The 14,555-nt window shown below is 52.7% G+C and overlaps 1 protein-coding gene across 1 annotated transcript in view; it reads right to left on the bottom strand.

Moving 5' to 3' along the window:
• Positions 1-14,555, bottom strand: part of LOC139383710 (zinc finger, FYVE domain containing 26) — a 148,064-nt gene that overhangs the window by 56,927 nt on the left and 76,582 nt on the right. The window contains exons 14-18 of the mRNA XM_071128263.1: positions 9,650-9,896; positions 8,181-8,450; positions 5,762-5,890; positions 4,677-4,847; positions 539-772 (exon numbers count right to left, since the gene is read on the bottom strand). Coding sequence (XP_070984364.1) covers positions 539-772; positions 4,677-4,847; positions 5,762-5,890; positions 8,181-8,450; positions 9,650-9,896 — 1,051 coding nt within the window. The remainder of the gene's footprint in view (positions 1-538; positions 773-4,676; positions 4,848-5,761; positions 5,891-8,180; positions 8,451-9,649; positions 9,897-14,555) is intronic.

The following is a 14,555-nucleotide window of genomic DNA, read 5'->3' as shown; positions in this document are numbered from 1 at the left end:
GAAACAGAGGAGAAACAGAGGAGAAACAGAGGAGAGTAAAATACAATTCTGTTTCTATTCTGCTGTTTTATTGCATGTGCAAAGATGTCAGAGAAAAAAATAAAATTATAATAAAATAAAATAAATCTGTTACAGGAACAATTGGAGTTAAGTGCCTTGCTCAAGGGCACATCGACAGATTTATCACCTAGTCGTCTCGGGGATTCGAACCAACAACCTTTCAGTTACCGACCCAACGCTCTTAACTGCTAGGCTACCTGCCGCTGTTGTTTGCTTAGCGAGTACCACTTCCTCCCAATTCGGGCACATACCTGGCTCCGACCCGGGACCTGTGGTTTCACAACCACACGTGATCCGTCCTCCCTTAATAAGAGTCTCTGCCACTCAAAAGCTAACGCTTGAGCACAGACTCCCCTTTTCTGTTACACGTACATACATATTCGTATGGGTAATGGCCCCAGCGGGAAACAAACCCATCGACGACGTTACAAGCGCCGTGCTCTACCAACTGACCCACACAGGAGGTAAATACACTCACCTTCAGATCCCAGGCTGCGTATTAACACCGAAGCCAGCGTGTTGACGTAGTCCACGAAGCTCCTCATGTAGTCTGGCCTGCAAGGGGAGCTCTGGGGCTCGAAGGGACACAGCGTGTCCATCGACCGCAGCAGCTGCTTCATGGAGGAACGCACCGGGTGGGATTCCAACTCCGGCTGTTTCAGACTGGCCTGCTCTACCAGGGCTGTTAGGAGGGCACCAGCAGGACTCTCCACTAAGACACAACACATTATACACTTAGTTATACACTAACCCTAGCCCTAGCTGTTTCAGACTGGCCTGCTCTACCAGGGCTGTTAGGAGGGCACCAGCAGGACTCTCCACTAAGACACAACACATTATACACTTAGTTATACACTAACCCTAGCCCTAGCTGTTTCAGACTGGCCTGCTCTACCAGGGCTGTTAGGAGGGCACCAGCAGGACTCTCCACTAAGACACAACACATTATACACTTAGTTATACACTAACCCTAGCCCTAGCTGTTTCAGACTGGCCTGCTCTACCAGGGCTGTTAGGAGGGCACCAGCAGGACTCTCCACTAAGACACAACACATTATACACTTAGTTATACACTAACCCTAGCCCTAGCTGTTTCAGACTGGCCTGCTCTACCAGGGCTGTTAGGAGGGCACCAGCAGGACTCTCCACTAAGACACAACACATTATACACTTAGTTATACACTAACCCTAGCCCTAGCTGTTTCAGACTGGCCTGCTCTACCAGGGCTGTTAGGAGGGCACCAGCAGGACTCTCCACTAAGACACAACACATTATACACTTAGTTATACACTAACCCTAGCCCTAGCTGTTTCAGACTGGCCTGCTCTACCAGGGCTGTTAGGAGGGCACCAGCAGGACTCTCCACTACAGAGACACAACACATTATACACTTAGTTATACACTAACCAAAAACCCTAACCCTAGCCCTCTAATCCTAGCCCCCTAGCCCCCTAGCCCTATCCCCCTAACCCCAGCCCCCTAACCCTATCCCCCTAGCCCCCAGCCCCCCAACCCTATCCCCCTAACCCCAGCCCACTAACCCTAGCCCCCTAACCCTACACTAACCCTAGCCCTACTAACCCTAGCCCACTAACCCTAGCCCACTAACCCTAACCCCCTAGCGCACTAACCCTAGCCCCCTAGCCCACTAACCCTAGCCAACTAACCCCCTATCCCCTAACCCTAACCCTAGACTGGCCTGCTCTACCAGGGCTGTTAGGAGGGCACCAGCAGGACTCTCCACTACAGAGACACAACACATTATACACTTAGTTATACACTAACCAAAAACCCTAACCCTAGCCCTCTAATCCTAGCCCCCTAGCCCCCTAGCCCTATCCCCCTAACCCCAGCCCCCTAACCCTATCCCCCTAGCCCCCAGCCCCCCAACCCTATCCCCCTAACCCCAGCCCACTAACCCTAGCCCCCTAACCCTAGCCCACTAACCCTAGCCCACTAACCCTAGCCCACTAACCCTAACCCCCTAGCGCACTAACCCTAGCCCCCTAGCCCACTAACCCTAGCCAACTAACCCCCTATCCCCTAACCCTAGCCCCCTAACCCTAGCCCACTAACCCTAGCCCCCTAGCCCCCTAAGCCTAGCCCATTAACCCTAGCCTTTCTAACCCTAGCCCACTAACCCACTAACCCTAGCCCACTAACTCTCTAACCCTAACCCCCTAACCCTAGCCCCGTAGCCCTAGCCACCTAACCCCCTGACCCTCTAACCCTAGCCCCCTAACCCTAGCCCCCTAATCGTAGCCCCCTAGCCCTAGCCCCCTAGCCCTCTAACCCTAAGCCCCTAACCCTAGGCCCCTAACCCTAGCCCAGCCCCCTACCCCACTAACCCTCTAACCCTAGCCCCCTAACCCCCTAGGCCACTAACCCTCTAACCCTAGCCCCCTAACCCTAGCTCCCTAGCCCCCTAACCCTAGCCCCCTAACCCTAGCCCCTAACCCCCTAGGCCACTAACCCTAGCCCTCTAACCCTAGCCCCCTAACCCTAGCTCCCTAGCCCCCTAACCCTAGCCCCCTAGCCCTAACACTAGCCCTCTAACCCTAGCCCCCTAACCCCCTATCCCTAGCCCTCTAACCCTAGCCCCCAAACACACTAACAATAGCCCCCTAACCTTAGCCCCCTAACCTTAGTCTGTGATGCTAACCTATCCAGGGTCTGTGATGCTAACCTGTGATGCTAACCTATCCAGGGTCTGTGATGCTAACCTATCCAGGGTCTGTGATGCTAACCTATCCAGGGTCTGTGATGCTAACCTAGCCAGGGTGGTTTCTGTAGTGGTGGACAGGGTCAGCAAGGTGATATATACCTGTGGTTTCTGTAGTGGTGGACAGGGTCAGCAAGGTGATATATACCTGTGGTTTCTGTAGTGATGGACAGGGTCAGCAAGGTGATATATACCTGTGGTTTCTGTAGTGGTGGACAGGGTCAGCAAGGTGATATATACCTGTTGTTTCTGTAGTGGTGGACAGGGTCAGCAAGGTGATATATACCTGTTGTTTCTGTAGTGGTGGACAGGGTCAGCAAGGTGATATATACCTGTTGTTTCTGTAGTGGTGGACAGGGTCAGCAAGGTGATATATACCTGTGGTTTCTGTAGTGGTGGACAGGGTCAGCAAGGTGATATATACCTGTGGTTTCTGCAAGGTGATCTATACCTGTGGTTTCTGTAGTGGTGGACAGGGTCAGCAAGGTGATATATACCTGTGGTTTCTGCAAGGTGATATATACCTGTGGTTTCTGTAGTGGTGGACAAGGTCAGCAAGGTGATATATACCTGTGGTTTCTGTAGTGGTGGACAGGGGTCAGCAAGGTGATATATACCTGTGGTTTCTGTAGTGGTGGACAGGGTCAGCAAGGTGATATATGCCTGTGGTTTCAGCAAGGTGATATATACCTGTGGTTTCTGCAAGGTGATATATACCTGTGGTTTCTGTAGTGGTGGACAGGGTCAGCAAGGTGATATATACCTGTGGTTTCTGCAAGGTGATCTATACCTGTGGTTTCTGTAGTGGTGGACAGGGTCAGCAAGGTGATATATACCTGTGGTTTCTGTAGTGGTGGACAGGGTCAGCAAGGTGATATATACCTGTGGTTGGACAGGGTCAGCAAGGTGATATATACCTGTGTGGATATATACCTGTGGTTTCTGTAGTGGTGGACAGGGTCAGCAAGGTGATCTATACCTGTGGTTTCTGTAGTGGTGGACAGGGTCAGCAAGGTGATATATACCTGTGGTTTCAGCAAGGTGATATATACCTGTGGTTTCTGTAGTGGTGGACAGGGTCAGCAAGGTGATATATACCTGTGGTTTCTGTAGTGGTGGACAGGGTCAGCAAAGTGATATATACCTGTGGTTTCTGTAGTGGTGGACAGGGTCAGCAAGGTGATATATACCTGTGGTTTCTGCAAGGTGATCTATACCTGTGGTTTCTGTAGTGGTGGACAGGGTCAGCAAGGTGATATATACCTGTGGTTTCTGTAGTGGTGGACAGGGTCAGCAAGGTGATATATACCTGTGGTTTCTGCAAGGTGATCTATACCTGTGGTTTCTGTAGCGGTGGACAGGGTCAGCAAGGTGATATATACCTGTGGTTTCAGCAAGGTGATATATACCTGTGGTTTCTGTAGTGGTGGACAGGGTCAGCAAGGTGATATATACCTGTGGTTTCTGTAGTGGTGGACAGGGTCAGCAAAGTGATATATACCTGTGGTTTCTGTAGTGGTGGACTATACCTGTGGTTTCTGCAAGGTGATATATACCTGTGGTTTCAGCAAGGTGATATATACCTGTGGTTTCTGTAGTGGTGGACAGGGTCAGCAAGGTGATATATACCTGTGGTTTCTGTAGTGGTGGACAGGGTCAGCAAGGTGATATATACCTGTGGTTTCTGTAGTGGTGGACAGGGTCAGTAGGTGATATATACCTGTGGTTTCTGCAAGGTGATCTATACCTGTGGTTTCTGTAGTGGTGGACAGGGTCAGCAAGGTGATATATACCTGTGGTTTCTGCAAGGTGATCTATACCTGTGGTTTCTGTAGCGGTGGACAGGGTCAGCAAGGTGATATATACCTGTGGTTTCTGCAAGGTGATCTATACCTGCGGTTTCTGTAGCGGTGGACAGGGTCAGCAAGGTGATCTCTAGGTGCTGTGCCAGGCTCAGTCGGGTAGCGATGCCCTCCTCACTCAGCACAGGGTGGCAGCACAGCAACACTTCCTGTATACAGCAGCCTAAAGGACTGGACACAACGTGGTCCTCCACAATGGATTCTAGAAAGAACACAGCAAGGAGGGAGAGAGAGAGAAATACTGAGCATTAACTGAACTCTTCTGTCTGCAAATCCAGAGCCGTTTTGTGTTAACCCTTAACACTCTTGGGAATTGGCCTATATGGATAGAGCTACATTGAAACAGCAAAGGTTGCCCAATTAGCAAGAGGGAAGGGGGGAGGGGAGGCAACTTCTTTCATCTGTCACTCAAAAGCCATACAGAACTGTGACGTCATGTATTGCATGTCACTGAACAGCCACGACGTTCTAATGTAGGCGTTAATTAATGTCCAAATGTGTCATGTAGAGGGCTAACATCCCACACCTTGTACTCTGTGTCGTGTAGAGGGCTAACATCCCACACCTTGTACTCTGTGTCATGTAGAGGGCTAACATCCCACATCCCACACCTTGTACTCTGTGTCGTGTAGAGGGCTAACATCCCACACCTTGTACTCTGTGTCATGTAGAGGGCTAACATCCCACACCTTGTACTCTGTGTCATGTAGAGGGCTAACATCCCACATCCCACACCTTGTACTCTGTGTCATGTAGAGGGCTAACATCCCACACCTTGTACTCTGTGTCATGTAGAGGGCTAACATCCCACACCTTGTACTCTGTGTCATGTAGAGGGCTAACATCCCACATCACACACCTTGTACTCTGTGCCATGTAGAGGGCTAACATCCCACATCCCACACCTTGTACTCTGTGTCATGTAGAGGGCTAACATCCCACATCCCACACCTTGTACTCTGTGTCGTGTAGAGGGCTAACATCCCACACCTTGTACTCTGTGCCATGCCATGTAGTAGTTGACACGGAGGGGAATGACAGCACTAACAGACTGGTACCCAAGCTATATGCATATTCAGATATACGTATAAACTTGTTTAATGCAGTAGTGCTTACCTGTCTTGGCGGGGCCCTTGTTGCCACTATGACTGGCTGTGTGGTTGAGGATCTTCCCCATCTGTTGGAGCATCGCAGGAAATCCTCGGATACCCTCAGAGTGTTTCACCTTGGGTTCCACCCTCAGTCCTGAGGAACGAAGGGAATAACAGGGTTAGAAAGGGCTCCGCTATGTCTCCTGAGGAAAGGGGAACGGAGGGGACTAGGGAGACGGAGTGGAACGGAGGGGAATAGGGAGACGGAGGGGGACGAGGGAGACGGAGGGGAACGGAGGGGACTAGTGGGACGGAGGGGACTAGGGAGATGGAGGGGACTAGGGAGACGGAGGGGACTAGGGAGACGGAGGGGAACGGAGGGGACTAGGGGGACGGAGGGGACTAGGGGGACGGAGGGGACTAGGGAGACGAAGGGGACTAGGGAGACGGAGGGGAACGGAGGGGACTAGGGGGACGGAGGGGACTAGGGAGACGAAGGGGACTAGGGAGACGAAGGAGACTAGGGGGACGGAGGGGACTAGGGAGACGAAGGGGAACGGAGGGGACTAGGGGGACGGAGGGGACTAGGGAGACGGGGGGGAACAGAGGGGACTAGGGGGACGGAGGGGAACGGAGGGGACTAGGGGGACTAGGGGAACGGAGGGGACTAGGGAGACAGAGGGGAACGGAGGGGGACTCCTCCACTCCATCCTACCCCACTCCATCCTACCTCATTCTATCCTCCCCCACTCCATCCTACCCCACTCCATCCTACCCCACTCCACCCTCCCCCACTCCATCCTCATTCTATCCTACCCCACTCTATCCTCATTCTATCCTACCCCACTCCATCCTACCCCACTCTATCCTCATTCTATCCTGCCCCACTCTATCCTACCCCACTCTATCCTCATTCTATCCTACCCCACTCCATCCTACCCCACTCTATCCTCATTCCATCCTACCCCACTCTATCCTACCCCACTCTATCCTACCCCACTCTATCCTACCCCACTCCATCCTACCCCACTCCATCCTCCCCCACTCTATCCTCCCCCACTCTATCCTCATTCTATCCTACCCCACTCCATCCTCCCCCTATCCTCCCCACTCCATCCTCCCCCTATCCTCCCCACTCCATACTCATTCTATCCTACCCCACTCCATCCTCATTCTATCCTACCCCACTCCATCCTCATTCTATCCTACCCCACTCTATCCTCCCCCACTCCATCCTCATTATATCCTACCCAACTCCATCCTCCCCCACTCTATCCTCATTCTATCCTACCCCACTCCATCCTCATTCTATCCTACCCCACTCCATCCTCATTCTATCCTACCCCACTCCATCCTCCCCCACTCTATCCTCATTCTATCCTACCCACTCTATCCTCATTCTATCCTACCCCACTCTATCCTCATTCTATCCTACCCTACTCCATCCTCATTCTATCCTACCCCACTCCATCCTCATTCTATCCTACCCCACTCCATCCTCATTCTATCCTACCCCACTCCATCCTCATTCTATCCTCCCCCACTCCATCCTCCCCCTATCCTCCCCACTCTATCCTCATTCTATCCTACCCCACTCCATCCTCCCCCACTCTATCCTCATTCTATCCTACCCCACTCCATCCTCATTCTATCCTACCCCACTCCATCCTCATTCTATCCTACCCCACTCCATCCTCATTCTATCCTCCCCCACTCCATCCTCCCCCTATCCTCCCCACTCTATCCTCATTCTATCCTACCCCACTCCATCCTCATTCTATCCTACCCCACTCCATCCTCATTCTATCCTACCCCACTCCATCCTCATTCTATCCTCCCCACTCCATCCTCATTCTATCCTCCCCACTCTATCCTCATTCTATCCTACCCCACTTCATCCTCATTCTATCCTACCCCACTCCATCCTCATTCTATCCTCCCCACTCCATCCTCATTCTATCCTCCCCACTCTATCCTCATTCTATCCTCCCCACTCTATCCTCATTCTATCCTACCCCACTCCATCCTCATTCTATCCTACCCCACTCCATCCTCATTCTATTCTACCCCACTCCATCCTCCCCCACTCCATACTCCCCCACTCTATACTCCCCCACTCTATCCTCATTATATCCTACCCCACTCTATCCTCATTCTATCCTTCCCCACTCCGTCCTACCCCACTCCATCCTACCCTGTACCCCACCCCACCGTACCCCATCCCACCCTACCCCAACCTATCCTCATTCTATCATTCCCCACTCTATCCTATCCTGTACCCCACCCTACCCTGTACCCCACCCTACCCAACACCACCGTACCCCACCCCATCCTACTCCAACTTATCCTACCCCAACCCATCCTATCCTACCCCCCTCTATGCTACCCCACTCTATGCTACCCCACTCTATCCTATCCTGTACCCCCCCCCCCCCCCCACCTACCTCTTCCCTCCAGACTGCTGTGTAGCCGTCTCTCTGCCGTGTCCAGCAGCTGTCTGGAGGTCTTCCACAGCTGGCAGTGACAGCAGGCCAGGTCGAAGGCAGCCATGGCAGTTGGGCTGAGCTCCTCCAGGAGGGTGTGCAGGAGGCCTGTCCCTGGGGGGTCCAGGACACAGCGGCCCAGCCAGTAGCCCTCCTCCAGGGACGGAACGGGGCGACCAGGGGTGGAAAGGAGACGGTCTGCCACGTCAGAGACGGAATAGAAAGCCATGCCTAACGAGAGACGGACAGGGAGTCAGCCTCTAACCCCAACTCTACAGACAGACAGGGAGTCAGCCTCTAACCCCAACTCTACAGACAGACAGCCTCTAACCCCAACTCTACAGACAGACAGGGAGTCAGCCTCTAACCCCACCTCTACAGACAGACAGCCTCTAACCCCAACTCTACAGACAGACAGGGAGTCAGCCTCTAACCCCAACTCTACAGACAGACAGCCTAACCCCAACTCTACAGACAGACAGCCTCTAACCCCAACTCTACAGACAGACAGGGAGTCAGGGTCTAACCCCAACTCTACAGACAGACAGGGAGTCAGCCTCTAACCCCAACTCTACAGACAGACAGGGAGTCAGGGTCTAACCCCAACTCTACAGACAGACAGGGAGTCAGGGTCTAACTCCAACTCTACAGACAGACAGACAGACAGACAGGGAGTCAGCCTCTAACCCCAACTCTACAGACAGACAGACAGCCTCTAACCCCAACTCTAAAGACAGCCTCTAACCCCACCTCTACAGACAGTCAGCCTCTAGCCCCAACTCTACAGACAGGGAGTCGGTCTCTAACCCCACCTCTACAGACAGGGAGTCAGCCTCTAACCCCAACTCTACAGACAGACAGGGAGTCAGCCTCTAACCCCACCTCTACAGACAGACAGGGAGTCAGGCTCTAACCCCAACTCTACAGACAGACAGGGAGTCAGCCTCTAACCCCAACTCTACAGACAGGGAGTCAGCCTCTAACCCAAACTCTACAGACAGACAGCCTCTAACCCCATCTCTACAGACAGACAGACAGACAGACAGGGAGTCAGCCTCTAACCCCAACTCTACAGACAGACAGACTCTAACCCCAATGCTACAGACAGCCTTGAACCCCAACTTGACAGAAACACACACAGATCTATATAGAGTAGAAGGACTTATCTAACAGAGAGGATGAATGAGTTATAGTTTTCACACACGATAAGAGGACATTCACAAAGTAAAAGCACCTAAATAACCGTCCTATAAAATGAGAACCGAGCATTCTTGTGTTAAGACAGGTGAGATGCTATGTGGAAGACAAGTACACAGATACACAGGAACGATGTTATATTGTGACCGTACGGAAGTCTACTTCCGTACGTCTCACTTCAGTTGACTGCCCTGACTGTACGTCTTTCTGGATAAGAGTGTCTGCTAAATGACCTGCAGCGGCAGCACTCCCGATGGCCTGCAGGGTGGAGCGCCCACTACTTCCCAGGCGACTACGCCCCGGGGCGGGCGCCACGGCCGTCGCTCCCAGGCCCTCTGAGGAAGAGGAGGATGAAGATAAAGAGTGGGTCTCCATCTTCTGCTCCACGCGACCCAGCTCCTCCAGGACTTCCCGGTAACGCTCCATGAAGACCAGTTCCCCAAAGCACCATGACCCCTCCAGGCCAAACATCAGAGACACCTACACAGAGGTCAAAGGTCAGAGACACCTATACAGAGGTCAAAATGTCAGAGAAACCTAGACAGGGGTCAAAAGGTCAGAGAAACCTACACAGAGGTCAAAAGGTCAGAGAAACCTACACAGAGGTCAAAAGGTCAGAGAAACCTACACAGAGGTCAAAAGGTCAGAGAAACCTAGACAGACAGATAAGAGGACCAGGATGGGACCAACCAGAGATGTAAACCATGTCACACAATATCACAACACTACATGCTGCCCAACCTAACAGCCAGTCCTAACTCACTCCCTAGACCATCCGCGTGGCTCCAACCCGTCTACCCCTGTAGATCTGACGGCTTGGAAAACAGGTATAAGAGGTGTATTTGTAAAGCTTTCACCAATATTGCAGACGTCCTTAAAGATCTGCAGATATTGAAGGAATCAGGCCAAGAGGAAGGGGGGTCCTAACCTGTAACCCTGGGTCCTAACCTGTAACCCTGTAACCATGGGTCCTAACCTGTAACCCTGGGTCCTAACCTGTAACTCTGGGTCCTAACCTGTAACCCTGGGTCCTAACCCATAACCCTGGGTCCTAACCCATAACCCTGGGTCCTAACCTGTAACCCTGTAACCATTGGTCCTAATCCGTAACCCTGGGTCCTAACCTGTAACTCTGGGTCCTAACCTGTAACCCTGTAACCATGGATCCTAACCTTTAACCCTTGGTCCTAACCTGTAACCCTTGGTCCTAACCTGTAATCCTGTGTCCTAACCTGTAACCCTGGGTCCTAACCTGTAACCCTGGGTCCTAACCTGTAACCCTGGGTCCTAACCTGTAACCCTGGGTCCTAACCTGTAACCCTGGGTCCTAACCTGTAACCAATGGTCCTAACCTGTAACCAATGGTCCTAACCTGTAACCCTGGGTCCTAACCTGTAACCCTGGGTCCTAACCTGTAACCCTGGGTCCTAACCTGTAACCTAACCCTGTAACCCTTGGTCCAAACCTGTAACCCTGGGTACTAACCTGTAACCCTGGGTCCTAACCTGTAACCCTGGGTCATAACCTGTAACCCTGGGTCCTAACCTGTAACCCTGGGTCCTAACCTGTAACCCTGGGTCCTAACCTGTAACCCTGGGTCCTAACCTGTAACCCTGGGTCCTAACCTGCAACCCTGGGTCCAAACCTGCAAACCTGTAACCCTGGGTCCTAACCTGTAACACTGGGTCCTACCCTGTAACCCTGGGTCCTAACTCATAACCCTGGGTCCTAACCCGAAACCCTTGGTCCTAACCCTGTAACCTTTGGTCCTAACCTGTAACCTAACCCTGTAACCCTGGGTCCTAACCTGTAACCCTGGGTACTAACCTGTAACCCTGGGTCCTAACCCATAACCCTGGGTCCTTACCTTTAACGCTGTAACCCTGGGTCCTACCCTGAAACCCTGGGTCCTAACCTGTAACCCTGGGTCCTAACCTGTAACCCTGGGTCCTAACCTGTAACCCTGGGTCCTAACCTGTAACCCTGGATCCTAACCTGTAACCTAACCCTGTAACCCTGGGTCCTAACCTGTAACCCTGGGTACTAACCTGTAACCCTGGGTCCTAAACTGTAACCAATGGTCCTAACCTGTAACCAATGGTCCTACACTGTAACCCTGGGTCCTAACCTGTAACCCTGGGTCCTAACCCTGTAACCCTGTAACCCTGGGTCCTACCCTGAAACCCTGGGTCCTAACCTGTAACCCTGGGTCCTAACCTGTAACCCTGGGTCCTAACCTGTAACCCTGGATCCTAACCTGTAACCTAACCCTGTAACCCTGGGTCCTAACCTGAACCCTGGGTACTAACCTGTAACCCTGGGTCCTAACCTGTAAACCTGGGTCCTAACCTGTAACCCTGGGTCCTAACCTGTAACCCAGGGTCCTAACCTGTAACCCTGTAACCCTGGGTCCTAACCTGTAACCCTGGGTGCTAACCTGTAACCCTGGGTCCTAACCTGCAACCCTGGGTCCTAACCTGCAACCCTGGGTCCTAACCTGCAACCCTGTAACCCTGGGTCCTAACCTGTAACACTGGGTCCTACCCTGTAACCCTGGGTCCTAACCTGTAACCCTGGGTCCCAACCTGTAACCCTGGGTCCCAACCTGTAACACTGGGTCCCAACCCGTAACCCTGGGTCCTAACCTGTAACCCTGGGTCCTAACCTATAACCCTGTAACCCTTGGTCCTAATCTGTAACCCTGGGTCCTACCCTGTAACCCTGGGACCTAACCTGTAACCCTGGGTCCTAACCTGTAACCAATGGTTCTACACTGTAACCCTGGGTCCTAACCCTGTAACCCAGGGTCCTTACCTGTAACCCTGTAACCCTGGGTCCTAACCTGTAACCCTGGGTCCTAACCTGTAACCCTTGGTCCTAACCTGTAACCCTGTAACCCTTGGTCCTAACCTGTAACCTAACCCTGTAACCCTTGGTCCTAACCTATAACCCTGGGTACTAACCTGTAACCCTGGGTCCTAACCTGTAACCCTGGGTTCTAACCTGTAACCCCGGGTCGCAACCTGTAACCCTGGGTCCCAACCTGTAACCCTGGGTCCCAACCTGTAACCCTGGGTCCCAACCTGTAACCCTGGGTCCTACCCTGTAACACTGGGTCCTAACCTGTAACCCTGTAACCCTGGGTCCTAACCTGTAACCCTGGAACCCTGGGTTCTAACCCGTAACCCTGGGTCCTAACCCATAACCCTGGGTCCTAACCCGTAACCCTGGGTCCTAACCCGTAACCCTAGGTCCTAACCCGTAACCCTGGGTCCTAACCCGTAACCCTTGGTGCTAACCTGTAACCTAACCCTGTAACATTGGGTCCTACCCTGTAACCCTGGGTCCTAACCCGTAACCCTAGGTCCTAACCCGTAACCCTGGGTCCTAACCCGTACCCTTGGTCCTAACCCTGTAACCTAACCCTGTAAACCTGGGTCCTAACCTGTAACCCTGGGTCCTAACCTGTAACCCTGGGTCCTAACCTGTAACAAGGGTCCTAACCTGTAACCCTGTAACCATGGGTCCTAACCTGTACCCCTGGGTCCTAACCTGTAACCCTTGGTCCTAACCAAGGTCCTAACCTGTAACCCTGGGTCCTAACCTGTAACCCTGGGTCCTAACCTGTAACCCTGGGTCCTAACCTGTAACCCTGGGTCCTAACCTGTAACCATGGGTCCTACCCTGTAACCATGGGTCCTACCCTGTAACCCTGGGTCCTACCCTGTAACCCTGTAACCCTGGGTCCTACCCTGTAACCATTAGTCCTAACCCGTAACCCTGGGTCCTAACCCTGTAACCCTTGGTCCTAACCCGTAACCCTGGCTTTGACCCTGTAACCCTGGGTCCTAACCTGTAACCCTGGGTCCTAACCTGTAACCCTGGGTCCTTACCTGTAACCATTGGTCCTAACCCGTAACCCTTGGTCCTAACCCGTAACCCTTGGTCTTAACCCGTGACCTAACCCTGTAGCCCTGGGTCCTAACCTGTAATCCTGTAACCCTTGGGGCTAACCCGTAACCCTTGGTCCTAACCCGTAACCCTGGGTCCTAACCCTGTAACCCTGGGTCCTAACCCATAACCCTTGGTCTTAACCCTGTAACCCTTGGTCCTAACCCGTAACCCTGGGTCCTAACCCTGTAACCCTGGGTCCTAACCCATAACCCTTGGTCCTAACCCTGTAACCCTGGGTCCTAACCCTGTAACCCTGGGTCCTACCTGTAACGCTGGGTCCTAACCCGTAACCCTGGGTCCTAACCCTGTAACCCTTGGTCCTAACCATGTAACCCTCGGTCCTAACCTGTAACCTAACCCTGTAACCCTGGGTCCTAACCTGTAACCCTGGGTCCCAACCTGTAACCCTGGGTCCCAACCTGTAACACTGGGTCCCAACCCGTAACCCTGGGTCCTAACCTGTAACCCTGGGTCCTAACCTGTAACCAATGGTTCTACACTGTAACCCTGGGTCCTAACCCTGTAACCCTGGGTCCTTACCTGTAACCCTGTAACCCTGGGTCCTAACCTGTAACGCTGTAACTATGGGTCCTACCCTGAAACCCTGGGTCCTAACCTGTAACCCTGGGTCCTAACCTGTAACCCTGGGTCCTAACCTGTAACCCTGTAACCCTGGGTCCTAACCTGTAACCCTGGGTCCTAACCTGTAACCCTTGGTCCTAACCTGTAACCCTGTAACCCTTGGTCCTAACCTGTAACCTAACCCTGTAACCCTTGGTCCTAACCTATAACCCTGGGTACTAACCTGTAACCCTGGGTCCTAACCTGTACCCTGGGTCCCAACCTGTAACCCTGGGTCCCAACCTGTAACCCTGGGTCCTACCCTGTAACCCTGGGTCCTAACCTGTAACCCTGTAACCCTGGGTCCTAACCTGTAACCCTGGAACCCTGGGTTCTAACCCGTAACCCCGGGTTCCAACCTGTAACCCTGGGTCCCAACCTGTAACCCTGGGTCCCAACCTGTAACCCTGGGTCCTACCCTGTAACCCTGGGTCCTAACCTGTAACCCTGTAACCCTGGGTCCTAACCTGTAACCCTGGAACCCTGGGTTCTAACCCGTAACCCTGGGTCCTAACCCATAACCCTGGGTCCTAACCCGTAACCCTGGGTCCTAACCCGTAACCC

The sequence above is a fragment of the Oncorhynchus clarkii genome, chromosome 25, assembly GCF_045791955.1.
Source record: "Oncorhynchus clarkii lewisi isolate Uvic-CL-2024 chromosome 25, UVic_Ocla_1.0, whole genome shotgun sequence".
NCBI lineage: Eukaryota > Metazoa > Chordata > Actinopteri > Salmoniformes > Salmonidae > Oncorhynchus > Oncorhynchus clarkii.
This window is presented reverse-complemented; position numbering and strand designations above follow the sequence as displayed.